Source organism: Pelecanus crispus, chromosome 5, assembly GCF_030463565.1.
Source record: "Pelecanus crispus isolate bPelCri1 chromosome 5, bPelCri1.pri, whole genome shotgun sequence".
NCBI lineage: Eukaryota > Metazoa > Chordata > Aves > Pelecaniformes > Pelecanidae > Pelecanus > Pelecanus crispus.
In genome coordinates, this window is record NC_134647.1 from 84685606 (window position 1) to 84699245 (window position 13640).

Consider the following 13640-nt stretch of genomic DNA (forward strand, 5'->3'; position numbering starts at 1 on the left):
GAGTCATAACGAAGTTTGTTTCCAAGACCCAGATTGTTTCTCACAGGTCACACAGACTGTCTGTGTCCATCCACTACTACCCTACCCACTGAGTAGGGTACTCAGGATGTCTAACCTTTCTTTTTAGGTAGCTGAAAAACTCTAAGGGAGGTCCTCCCCAAATCAAAACACATTAAAACTCAGTCTCAAAATAAACCCAGAACTATGTCACTGAACAATATTTAGTATACCAAATAAGTTGTAAGAGAGGCTGCCAGGCACACAAGTGCTTAAATATCAAAAGGTGTGTATATATATATAGTACTTTTCAAATAAACCAGTGGTGACCAAGAGATACAATAAAATCGTAAAAAAATCGCAACAGGCAAGTAAATATCCATTGTGGTTTAACACAGGCAGGCAGCTGAACACCATACAACCATTTGCTCACTCTCCCCTTTCCCCCATGGGATGGGGGAAAGAATAAAAAAAAAAAAAAAGTAAAATTCTTGGGTTGAGATAAAGGCAGTTTAACAGGGCAGCAAAAGAAGAGAAAGTAATAATAGTAATAAAGATAAAAGAATACACAAAACAAGTGATGCCCAATGCAATTGCTCACCACGCACTGACCGGTGCCCAGCCCTTCCCCCAGCAGCGACGGCTGCCGCCGGCCTATCCCCCAGTTCCCACACTGCCCATGACGCGGGATGGGATGGGATGGGATGGGATGGGATGGGATGGGATGGGATGGGATGGGATGGGATGGGATGGGATGGGATGGCCCTTGGGGCAGTTGGGGTCAGGGGGCCTGGCTGTGCCCCCTCCCAGCTCCTTGTGCCCCCGGCAGAGCAGGGGGAGCTGAAAAGCCCTTGCCTGGTGTCAGCACTGCTCAGCAACAACTGCACCATCAGGGGGTAGCAGCATCACTCTCATCCTAAATCCAAACCACAGCGCTGTGCCCGCTGCTGGGAAGAACATTAACGCTGTCCCAGCTGAAACCAGGACAATAACTTAAATGCAAAAGAAAGCGATCTCGAGAGAAACAAGCACAGCTATTCCTGGCTGGCCATTTGTTTCAAAGAGCCATGAAAGTCCTATTCATTAAAAGAAAATTTGCACGTAAAAAAAAATTAAGAAATTTGGTCTCACTCCTTGTTCCACTGCTTTTGAAGGGACAGCTTTTGAAGGCAAGAATACATCGCATGGGATCATTACACCACATGCAAACTACAACCTCTTATCAGGACTTTGACAGTGATATCATTTAGACAACAAGTAGAGCCAACGGTTTGGACGGTGGCTGCTACGAGCTTGGCATTGTTTCCTTCCCTAATGCCACGTTTTACTTTGCAAATCTTCATGGGCCACGTTCTGTGAGGTGCTGGGTGATGTCACCTCCTAGTCATCCCCCCAAGCCCAGAAGCAACTCCCAAGGTATATTCAGGTACCTCAGTCAGAGGGCATACATCTACTGCTATGCCTCATACCGCTTAGGACGATTATTCTCTTTTCACCTAGCAGTGGGGGGAGAAGAAGGTACATAACGTACTACTGAGGCACTGTGAAATCAACAGCACCTCTGCTTGACACTTGAAACTGCACTGTGAGTTTTGGACAACAGCCTACGCCAGTGAAGGCTGAATGGGAAACTGTGGAAAACTCCCCACCCCACCAGTGACCTACATTCAGTTTTTTGCTCTACTCCCCTGCCAAGGGCACAGGCAGTAAATCCTCCCTCAGGTCATTTACATATTTTGGCAAAAACTGGATTATGTAGTGCACTGAATTAATCAGCTAGTATCAATTAGCCACTGCAGGAAACACACACCGTGTGCTCGCACAATGTCACTGATGTATTTTTCCTCAAATCGGTTCTACTTTACAAAACACTTTAAACCTTTCAGCATCTTAAGGTTGATTTTGGGGGAATGAAATATATTTATGAGAGCTAGCCTTCAATTGGTTTTCTTAAGTAATTCTGGCAAGTGTCCCTTACATGCTCACAGAACAAAATGGTTTTCAGTTAAAGATATATTCAGGCCTATACGCAACTCTATTTCATTTGAGAATTTTATTAAGGTTAAAATTTGCATATAAGATATGCTCAGAATATCACCTTCCAAAAATTCAAATCATACCCTTCTGCCAGTTTCCTCAGCATCACGCTGCGTTGTGCAGCGTAGCTACGTCGCTACTTCATATCAAAGGCTCTTTGAGGCAGCTCTGGAGACTGATGATGGCATATTACAGTTTTAAACTGTAACTGGGTGAAATCTAAGAACTGATTTACTTGTAGAGGTTAGCAGTAGCTGAAGTGTGTCATTTAATTTCACTTTTGTTAATAATTTTATTTGACGATACTTTTAATTTCTTCTGTAATATTACTTTCTACTTAGCAACTATCATTATTTACAACTGTTTTTAAACAGGTTCCCAAGTTTATCGGCTAATGCATTCATCATAAAATTTTACACTGAATGATTTAATTATTGAAAGGTTATTTTGGAAATGAAATCGTCAGTTTTCAACCACCAATGTTTCACCTTCAAAATCTCATGAAGAAAGCCATGAAAATGCAAACAATCTGTTTAATAGAACTTCTCCAAATAAATCTCATGTCATGCTTCACAGTGAAAAACATTTAAGATCCAAAACCTAAGATCCAGCATTTCTGCTGTAACATGTTTTGACCAAAAGAAAAGCCACCTCCCTAAATACACTTACCGTTTGCACAGAAAGATGCGTTAATTTTCCCAGCAAGACAGTCTTTATGATCTCAGTCACCTACCAACAACATAAACTTTTCAGATTTATAAATAACTACGTTGGAATACACTCTTCTGACTTATTTTTCCATTACCGAACTACTTCAAGTACCCATCCTTTTCAAAGGCAGGCAGTAGCTGTGCACCTGACTTTTATTCGTAACACAATTACTGTGTCTCAAAAACAGCAGAACGCAATTCTTTATTAGCAAACACCCTTCTAGCCCTGCCACCAACACGTTAAGTAAAAGCCCTCTAACACATTTTGTAAACATTTCTCATTAACTCGTACTTATTTCCTTTTTATGAAATATTCAAATGTTGTTTCCTGCTGCAAACCATTCACTGCAGGTTTCACTTTCTATTGAAATTAGACAGAAAAAGCATTGAATGAAATTACAACCAATCTAAGCAACAGCGCGTTCTTCAGGCTAAACAAACCCTGAATTTTTAATACTTACAAAGAAACAAGCAGCAACTACTGTCTTTGAAAATACATTATTATTTAGGACTTTTCACTCCAGTACACCTGTGCTTTACCCAGGAGAACTACCAACCGTGAACAGCTGGCAGGTGGTCTCCCCTTGCCTGCACGAAGAGCAGGACTCTGCAGACTGAGCAGAAAAGTCACGGTCTGCCTTTCCTCCAGCTCCCTAACATCTCCCCAGGCTGGCCCCACGATGCCCTTAGCAGCGAGTCGTGGAGAATGCTTCTGCTTGCTCGACTAACTTTTCACAGGAAGTCCCAACACTGCGTAAGAGACGGTTCAAGCCACCATCTCCCTAGCTTGCAATTTGTGCCTCTCAGGTAGGGGTCTAGACTGGCCAAAATCTCCCTGGTGGAGGTTTAGCACAGTGTCCTGGTTTCGGCAATCATGTTTTATGCATGATGCAATCATGTTTTAAACTCATGATATATGTATCTAGAGGCTAGAAGATATCGTTCGGCAAAAGAGAAGTCTAGCTATTTCAAATCATTCCAAGGAAAATATAGGAGGAAAAAAACCAAACTTAGTAATTGCACTTTCTCAAAATTTTTTCTATTGGAATGGAGCAAAGAAAGACACCAACTTTATTATTTTAAAAATATGCATACATAATGTATCAAGTTAATTGAATTGCTGTTGTCATCATTCACGCATACAACAAAGATATTTGGCAAGCAACATAGAGACTGATGATTATTTCAAGTTGCTCACTTCTTAATATCCTTTTTTTTGTTTGTTTCTGCTTCTTTGCCTCCTAATCTTTGATTTTGATGCAGCCAGCTAAGATTCAAAATAAGCTGCAGGAAACAGTAAGAAAAGCAGCGCAAAAACGCGTTCTAGGTAATTCATAGTGTTGCTTGCTCAGGCAAAAGGCCAGGCACAGAAGAACGGCACTGCACATTAGGAAGAACAGAGTTTACCAGTATCACAGTAATTAAGCTAAGTTTGTTGTAACCAAAACTCTTCAAGGATGCACCAATAAGAAACTGAATGCTTTCTTATGTAGATCCTACAGAAAATCATTTTGCATTTTAAATGGGGTGCCCAGTTTAGTATTATTTTTGAATAACCACCCTACCGTATCTTGAACATAACCTTGAACATACGCCTTATTTCGAGACAAGATTTTTTTTTAAATTGAGTATCTTCTCATATTCTCTTCTGTAGCCTTTATTAAAATCTCAAGTAGACAAGCAGAACTGAAATATGTCAAAATGGATTGATTGAGCTAGATCCAAAGCTAGAAAACACACAGCAGAAGAAAAAGAGGTAGAGATGAGCAAAACCAGGAAGGAGCATAAAGGCCCAAGAAACATAAGAAGTGATAAGCCACATGGTAAAGAGCTGAATGAATACTTTTACAGTAAACACAGCATAAACAAGCAAATCATGAAGACACATTCCTTAAATCCAAAGGAATGTGGTGGCATATGATTTTTCAACAAGAATAGTAGACCGCTTTTTGCATGCTAATTAAGCGTGCTGAAGTGCATCAACGCTAAAGCACCCTGTAGAGCCTGCTGTCCCCTATTACCTACAAGTCTGGAGACATTGTGCTATTTCAATACAGCAGACAAGCGCACAGGCTGTCCCTGACCTGCTTGTATTTAAATACGGTAACCAAAGCTGCTCTGTCACTTCGTCTCTTACCATCCTTTAATAGTAATAGTGGCTTACTTCTTCAGATACAAGAGTAGCCAAGTGTTCACAACAACCCACCCAACCCTGTAAAAAGACTACACTTGAGTCCACACGGCTTAATGAAACATTAGATTTGAATATGACTGTTACAAGCAGACAGAAAGCGTAGCCCAAACCACTCATGAAGTTCTCTCCCTAGAAATATTATTATAAATTCTAAAGAAAGAGGAGACAAAGCAAAGCCTAAACATGACTTGCACTGGCACAAGTCTTTTCTCATGATCTAAAAAAGGAAGTGCAGTCAACCATGTCAAAACATACCATTATGGAAAATTAGTATATAAATTAAGAACCGTTTTAGATCTGAAATGGAGAGCACCTTAAAAACATCCGCTCTCATAAAACAAGCCCTGAACTCAATGCAAAGTCCAGTCTGAGACTGCCATGAGGTAAAATTAATTACAACAGGAAAACATCCAGGTAGTTTGGGTAGCAATAAATGTTAATGGTGAAACATTAATTATTGCCACAGATGGTAATGTAACTTTGTTATAAGCCTTAAAGCTCACAGCTCTGTGGATCGGACCAAGTCTTCCCTACCTAGGCTGTGGGAAATTAGTTAGGAAACCAGAACAAATGACTACACTGGGTTTACCCAATTCCCGGGTAGGGAAATAAAACACTGATGTGCAATGGATGGTCCTCCCTAAAGCTGAGACCATGCAATGACACCAAGTTCTCTTTCTTCCCTTCATCACTTCCAAAATATAAATGGAATGAACAGGAACAAAACGGGGTGGGGTGGGGAACAGCAAATCTTCATTACACAGTGGTGGTATTTTTTACTCAGAATCTAATACCTATAAGCAGACATGAGGAATATCAACAGAAAGCAAATGTCCCCCCAGCGCAAAAGAGTCAGAGAGAGTAGAAAGAGAGTAAAGAGAGAGTAAAGAGAGTAAATCCTTTACCTCTACAACTACACCCTACTTCAATCTCTGACTTGATTATTTGATTTGCACCACTGGCAACAAAAATAGAAGTGCATTGGTCCAAAAATCACAAACCAAGCCTTTGCAAATTCAGTAGAAAAAACAATCTTGCATCTTAATGAGATGTGAAATTCAAACACAATTTGCAACAGGCTTTTGAAGCTGACGTCAAGCACATTTCATGTGGTAACTGGAAATATCAGAATGACCAACAGGCCCAGGTAACTTGGATAGCCCTTGTCCTGGTTTCGGCTGGGATAGAGTTAATTTTCTTCCTAGCAGCAGGCATAGTGCTGTGTTTTGGATTTAGTAGGAGAAGAATGTTGATAACATGCTGATGTTTTTAGTTGTTGCTGAGTACTGCTTATGCTAGTCAAGGACTTTTCAGCTTCCCATGCTCTGCCAGGCGCACAAGAAACTGGGAGGGGGCACAGCCAGAATAGTTGATCCAAACTGACCAAAGGGCTATTCCATACCATATGACGTCATGCTCAGTATATAAACTGGGGGGGGTTGGCCGGGGAGCAGCGATCGCTGCTCGGGAACTGTCTGGGTATCGGTCGGCGGGTGGTGAGCAATTGCATTGGGCATCACTTGCTTCGTGTATCATTATTATTATTATCATTATTATACTGTTACTATTAGCATTACTATTTTACTTTATTTCAATTATTAAACTGTTCTTATCTCAGCCCAGGAGTGTTTCTCACTCTTTCACTCTTACTCCTCCAATTCTCTCCCCCATCCCATCGGGGTAGGGGGAGTGAGCGAGCGGCTGCGTGGTGCTTAGTTGCTGGCTGGGGCTAAACCACGACAGCCCTATACTCTTTGTTTCTAGAGACATTATAACTTTATGCCTATGTCATTTGAATCTCAAAATCCCAGAGCAGAGAGAAGAACAAGCAGAGAACCCAGGTAGCAAGCAGGAGAATCTAGGTCAAAGTGGGAGAGGGATTCTCTTGGAAATTAACTATACTGCAAGCGTGAGAGAACATGGAGCAGCTTATACAAACTGCACTTCAACTTCTCCTCCTCCCCCCCCCTTCCATCCATCCACCATACAAACAGAAAACTGTCACGCTTTTCCTCTTGGGAAGCCACGTGGCTTTGCAAAAGAGGGAGAAAAACCGAAAATAACAAGCTTCCTATCCTTCTTAGAGAGTGAACAATTTCACTATCACAGAAAAGATACACACAAAACCCTTCACAGTTCATATGGACTTCAGCTGCAAGTCACTGATTTATTGCCTTCTGGTTTTATTTATAGTTTATATTTGTGTTACTTTGACCAATATTTATAAATTCAGGAAGTTTGGGGTTTAGTTGTCAGTTTCACCATCAACTTCAGGTTACTGAAGTGCTTGTATTGCAAGTACTGCAGAGAATTAATTCCCTGCTTAAAAATAAGGTTTAAAAACATTTCTATAAACAAATGTGCGAGAAGACATGAGTCTTAAACCCTGTTAAACCTATTCACGCTCCAACTGTCCTCTTCCTCCAAAACTTCTTCCACCTCAAAGAGAAATGCATGCTACCAGAATTCAACTCAGTGTCTCCAGGATACGTGAATCAGATACCGCTAACATTTGGACAAGACCATCTTAACAACAGAGAAACGTGCTCAGAAACTCAGTTTTATTCTCTCATATCAGCAGTTTCTCATTAAACTTGACTTTCCAAACCTCGTCACACTTGCTGAAAAACTGAACAGAATCCTACGCTGTATCAGGACTCAAAGTCTTCTGATACTTCCAAAACATCCCAAGCACTCCCTGGATGAGAATTCTTCATTAATGATCAAATACTTGCAGTATGTTCAACACTTTGTGATGTGGTCAAAAACGAGTGTTATCATTACCGTTTTCATCAACTGGAAGCAAACATTATAACTTGAAAAAGTTACGACAAACGTTTGAAGGCTCGTTTGGAAAGACCAGTGAGGTGACAGTCCACTAATATTCTGCCACAAGAACATTCAAGACCATACTCCTGAAATATTTAGGCCTAAATATATATGCTCATGTAGAAGCTATAAGCTCATGCTAATGGTTTTAGATTTATTGAACTTACATGCCTAGCAATTTGTACAGACCCTTTGGTGATGATTGCTGCAACAAATTATTACAGATAAGTACAGTAAATTTATCTAGTGTTTGTAATGGTTTCCACTGTCACACCATGGCAATTTATTTCTACAAATTTTCAAGGACTTTTCAAAATGGTGGTTGATGATCTATACCATTATTCATCCCACACGTTCACCCACCTCAGCACTTTGACCAAAATTGAGATTTATGTTCTTTGGGGCTGGAAGTCATTTTTTGTTATGATTTAAGGGAGGCTTTTAGGGAGGCTACTAAGCACTTGACCTTTATGTAACTCTACACAAACAGAAATGATATCTAACAAATAAGGTCTTCCATACATGCCGAGCATTTCACCAGTTTTGCAACAGGCTAGTGTTTTCTTGCTCATTTTGTCCAAAGCATTTCCATGGAGAAGGAAGCTGAAACCTGTCCGTATCTTCTGCTTCTTCATTCTCTCACATTGACAAGTACACCTTGAAGGAGTTTGTGTCATTCATCCCAAACCAGTCCATCTCACTGAAACATCTGAAAACATTAAAATGCTACTCCTAAAAGCAATTGTAAAGCCAGCTCTTGAGCAAACCACTAAGCTTTTTTTTTATTATTATTATTACTTTATTTTTTTAATTCTACCACTAAAAGAGCTCAGAGAATGAAGATACAGATCTCTGTTTTTAAAGACTGGTTTGTTTTTACCAGTTCATTTCTCTTTCTCCATTTTAATGTCTTTACTAAAATATGCCATAATGTCTTGGCATGTTCCCCAATGGTCTGCAGTTTTAATATGACTATTAGTGGAAGTGCTTATATTTTGCTCTATTACCTCACTCATTAAATTCACCAAATAAAATGCGAAACAACCAAGGTTAATCTCAAATGCTTCAGTTTTATTGAAGTTTTCCTAAACGTTTCTCCTCCTCTCTCTTCCTGGAAAGGTATGTAACTTTCTATAATAACTGTTCCTCTTTATTGTGTTGATTTTGGTGTGTGTATTTCATGCACATCTGCCCGATCTTCCTGGAATCTGTTAAACCTGAGGGAATACTAATACACCAGGATCCTCAACTTCAGCATGACTTTCTGCTGCATCATAGCCCGGATTTCCTTTGTGCTAAGAGAGTGACTAAAACGAACACAAACTACATGACCTCAGTACATGCACTCAGTATTTTCACAGCAGTTGCTTGCTTTCACATAAACTAGCCTTTTAAGTGTCACTGGAGAGTTAGCTACACTAGACATTATGTTATATGCTTTTAAACAATTAGGTACTTGTTTGATTGGTAGCAGTTGATATTTGATCCCCTTTGTTTTTTTTTAAACCATGATTGAATATTGTATGTTATTTCTAGACATCTATTTCAGGACCCCTGCTTAGGGAGGGTCTATGGCTATGTTCATATTAGATCAGTTATATCATAAAAAACGCCCTGCGCTCAGTTATACATTGCTCAGAATATTTAAAAGCAGAGTACACAAAGTTCTTTTTCTGACAATGTCTGGACACCATTTTCCCCCACAGGACCTCAAACACAGCTCTCCGAGGGCAGGGAGTGTCTATTCACATCAACGGGCGCTGGAACTAATCCTCAGATTTCCATTTCTGCAACACATTAGTTGCACACTTCTGTCAGAGAATAGGGAGAGCAACAATTTGTTGCGGCATACCAAACAGTAAAGACAGCTGTTCGAGCAGCGTGCAGGGCTCACAGAGCTGAAAGAACAAGTATCAACATTATTCGTTGATTCTGGCACACAGGTAGAAAGGAAGAACCTGACAACCCTGCGCTAGTGAAAAATGACTCTCCCAGCATGGAATTTGTAATGAAAACACTGTCTGGCACCCCGTGTGCGTGGGAAGGCATTTCATGCTCCGTCAGGACCTTGATGCAGCAACAATGAAATGTACTGATAGAAAGGTGAGTGAGTGGGAATGGGTGAATACTGCAGAACTCAAGGAAGAACAGGTTTTACGTAGTTTTAGAAAGCATGATTTAAGAACCTTCCTATTTCTGTGTAATGTAGCCCCTCTTTTTTCAAGCACGGTCAGTCTAAAAATAAAAAAATCTGTGCTATTACACTTGAAACAGAAGAAAAACCCTCATCTTGTAACAGCTGTTATTAATATTCATACAGAATGTACACATTAAAGACATACTCATGGGGGTACCTGCTTCCCTGTTTCTTTACCTATTCACTATCTACATGTCGCTACTTCAGCTTCACCTCTGATTTCCATCCACACCACATACGCTCTTCTTTTTCTCTAATCGCTAAGAGATCAAAGAGTCTCTGCAAAGTGGAGCACAAAGTTCAAGTCAAATTTTCATTCACTATGTTAAAGATCTGAAAACTGCTCATTTACCCCTAGCTATTAAATGCAAGTTTCACCACTACATCAAACATTTTGTAACCGGTATTTCACAAGGCTGTTAAAAGTCTTATGACTACACAGGTAGTGTACAGCTGCTACTTCTACCATGCACAGGGTTTTGCTGCCATTTTCTTTAAAAAGTTGAAAAACATCAGAATATTTTTTTTTAAATTACAGTTTCCATCAGCAGGTCTCTCATCTGATCCTTCCCTTCAATCTTATTTCCTTGAAGGCACATTTTTCATTTAGAGTTGACACATTTCTCCTGTTCCCTCCACTAGCATGCTTTAATAGTCATTGAAATTTGTCATATTGAACAGAATATTCCATCATAAGACAACAAATTCAATAACCATTTCTTTATAAATTAAATTGAAGCATTTAAAAGTACTGGATATATAAGGCTTATGGAGTCACCTCAGCTACAGTTTACTTACATCTCTAATAAGTACTTGCCAACTTCCAACATCTCAAGACAGCTTCTGGTACATTCAAATGTATTAGAGCCTATAGATATTGCACACACTCATTCCATCACCTCTTTGGTCAACAGTCTGGAAAACAGACTGTTTCTAAACCATATTATCCTTTTTTGTTTGTGCTTGTAATCATTTTAAGATCATTCATACTTCGTACACATTTAGGGAGAGCAGTTCAAAGAATTCTTTTAGAAACAGCAGAACGACTTGGTTGCAGTAGCAGGAAAATCTGCAGCACTGTCTTTTTGGCCTTTTGCATATATACAACTTCAAGAAGGCTGGAGATTTAGGACTATAATGGGGTTGCTATTCATAGGAAAAAAAAAAATGAAGGGGAAAGTTGAGAAGCAAAGAACAACTTTAAAAAGATAAGCTTTCTTATTCTCACTGCTGCTACTAGCAATCAGAATTTCCAAAGTAATAGGTACATTATCAGATATGCAACTGAAATCCTGTGCCACTTTACGGACATTCTCAGCTAACTGTACAAACACAACACTTAAAACTATAGAAATAACTCAGCATAAGGCTGGTTATACATTTTAACACAGCTGTAATTTTCCCCTCCACTTTCTTAATGGCCTCAAGTTCACCAACTGCTTTAGGAAGCCAACTACGTGCTCATTTGCAGAGGCTAGTAAAATACACAGATCAGCCTATCTGAATACAGCATACCGCAACCTCCACTTTGTGTGGAAAGCTTGCACACAAGCGTGCAATGGAAACAGCTGAGCAGCAGAGCCATTGTGCACCTAGAAGTGTGCCCAACACAGCTACTGCAAGGATCGCACAGGGCTGTTTGATTTAGCATCTCCACCTCTGCACAAGCAGCTGCTGCTGCGCACACAGCCTCATTAAAGAATCCCACACAGCAGTGTCTTTCAAATTTGTCACTGCATTTTTACCTGGTAGCTTTCCAAGAAAGGTGACAAAGGCCACTGAAGAGGCCAAGACTAGAGAAACCATTGCTTGTAAGCAGTATCACCACTGCTAAAACTGAAATACCAGTAGCAGGAATAATTAGCCTGTTTCTGCTGTACTGTGACAACAAACGCAGTAAAAAAAACATCCACGTCTCTGCATCAATTTTACTTTGGAAAGAGAAATAAAATACTCAATATCATGGATGGAAAACAGTATTTCTTTTTAACCAATTATTCTACTTACATAAAATTGTATTCTAAAATAAATTCTGTTAAAATGACAACTAAAGAGTGCCAGAAACATATCTGTTGTGTTAAATGCAGCCTTAATTCAGAACTTGTTTACTGGGTATTCAATGATGCAGCAATAATAATTCACACTGCAAAACACTTCTTTGAAGCTAGACTATATTAAAGAACAGGCTGGTTATGTTTATGTGGCACGAAATGTGAAACTCTTGGCAATTAATTAGAACATGCAACAGTAAAAAGTTTCTGTGCATTAGGCACAGGTATCAAAGATCTGAAGCAAGCATTAAGGTACTCGAGTTATTAAACACCTTAAGACATCGCTAGTGCACAAAAACAAACAAAAACCAAGAATTTTAATTCCTCTGCTGCTTGCACAATCAAAACAAAAACAAATCTCCTTTTTAATGAGCAATACACTAAATTTGTAAAAAAGACCCCATTTTAAGAAAAACTTTGTCTTAAATATGATTTATAAGGACAAAAAGATGTCCAGCATTAACTAAAGAACACGTAGAATTACGAGGTTTATCTACCTTTATACTCAAAGGACTTAAAACCAGACAAAAGATTCAGAAAAATAATTAGATATTTTGGTTAACAGTAATCACTGAACTATTTCAAACAGTCATACTGCAGCCCTGATTCATGCTTGCACTCTTACACCATCTTTACCTCTATGTCTAAAAGTATGATCTCTTAAAAAAAGCAATAATGCTTGAAATATACTAAATTTGAATAAATATTTTTGGTGCTACTTCAGGTAATTTTAGACCCTTTCCTGTGAAATTAGGGTAATGATACCCTATGACTCAAAAGCAGAAACCGAAGTTGAACTGAACATATGCTGGCAGTGACAGATCAAACAGATACGTAGGAGGTTATGAACAATAGACTGGAAAAAGCTTTTACATATAGAATAACTAATCATAGGCTTACAGAATATCCTTCAGGCTCTGTAAATGAGAATAGTCACATTAACCCATCATAACTTTATTGAAGCTTTACAGCAGGTTAGGAAAAAAAGAAAAAAAAAATCAGACTTTCAAAAGTTGTCAAAAAAAATTTACAAGGGCAGATACATGGGTGAATTTCGAGTACTTGAGACTAAAGAAACATGCTCTGTGCCATGTGGTCTTACAATGTATAGGCCCAGGGTTTCTGACTCCACACTATTTATGTCAAAGTGATTTCACCAGACAGCACTCGCCCACAGTTTGCCATCTTCACATATCTCATTTACCTTTAACTCAGCATCTTTCAACCCAGTTTTTTAATTTATCTATGCTTTTCACACCTTCAGAACTTTCCTACCAGGGATTTTTCTCTGCCCTTTATTAACCTCTCCAATGTAAATCTTACCGTTCTGCTTTCTTAATTCTTCCCCACTGTTTTTTTACTAATGAATGCTCTAGATGTCAAAACTTCTACACCACATCTTCCATGAAAGTCTTCTATACTCAAGCAGCAGAACACAGGTGTTACTCAGGATGTAATTAAAAGGATCCTTACCTTTCCGAAATCTCTCACGTCAAACAAATCGAATGCTTCAAAAAGTTCACTTTTCTTCATCCCAAATACTTCACAACATGCCGAAAGAAAAGTCCTTATATTCTTCAAGCAGAGAAACTAGGGGAAAGAAAACAAGAACACTTAGCATCAAA

The 13640-nt window shown here is 39.2% G+C and overlaps 1 protein-coding gene across 1 annotated transcript in view; it reads right to left on the reverse strand.

Annotated features, from left to right (window-relative positions):
• Positions 1-13640, reverse strand: part of VAV3 (vav guanine nucleotide exchange factor 3) — a 170042-nt gene that overhangs the window by 124231 nt on the left and 32171 nt on the right. Inside the window, exon 2 of the mRNA XM_075710568.1 lies at positions 13489-13605. Coding sequence (XP_075566683.1) covers positions 13489-13605 — 117 coding nt within the window. The remainder of the gene's footprint in view (positions 1-13488; positions 13606-13640) is intronic.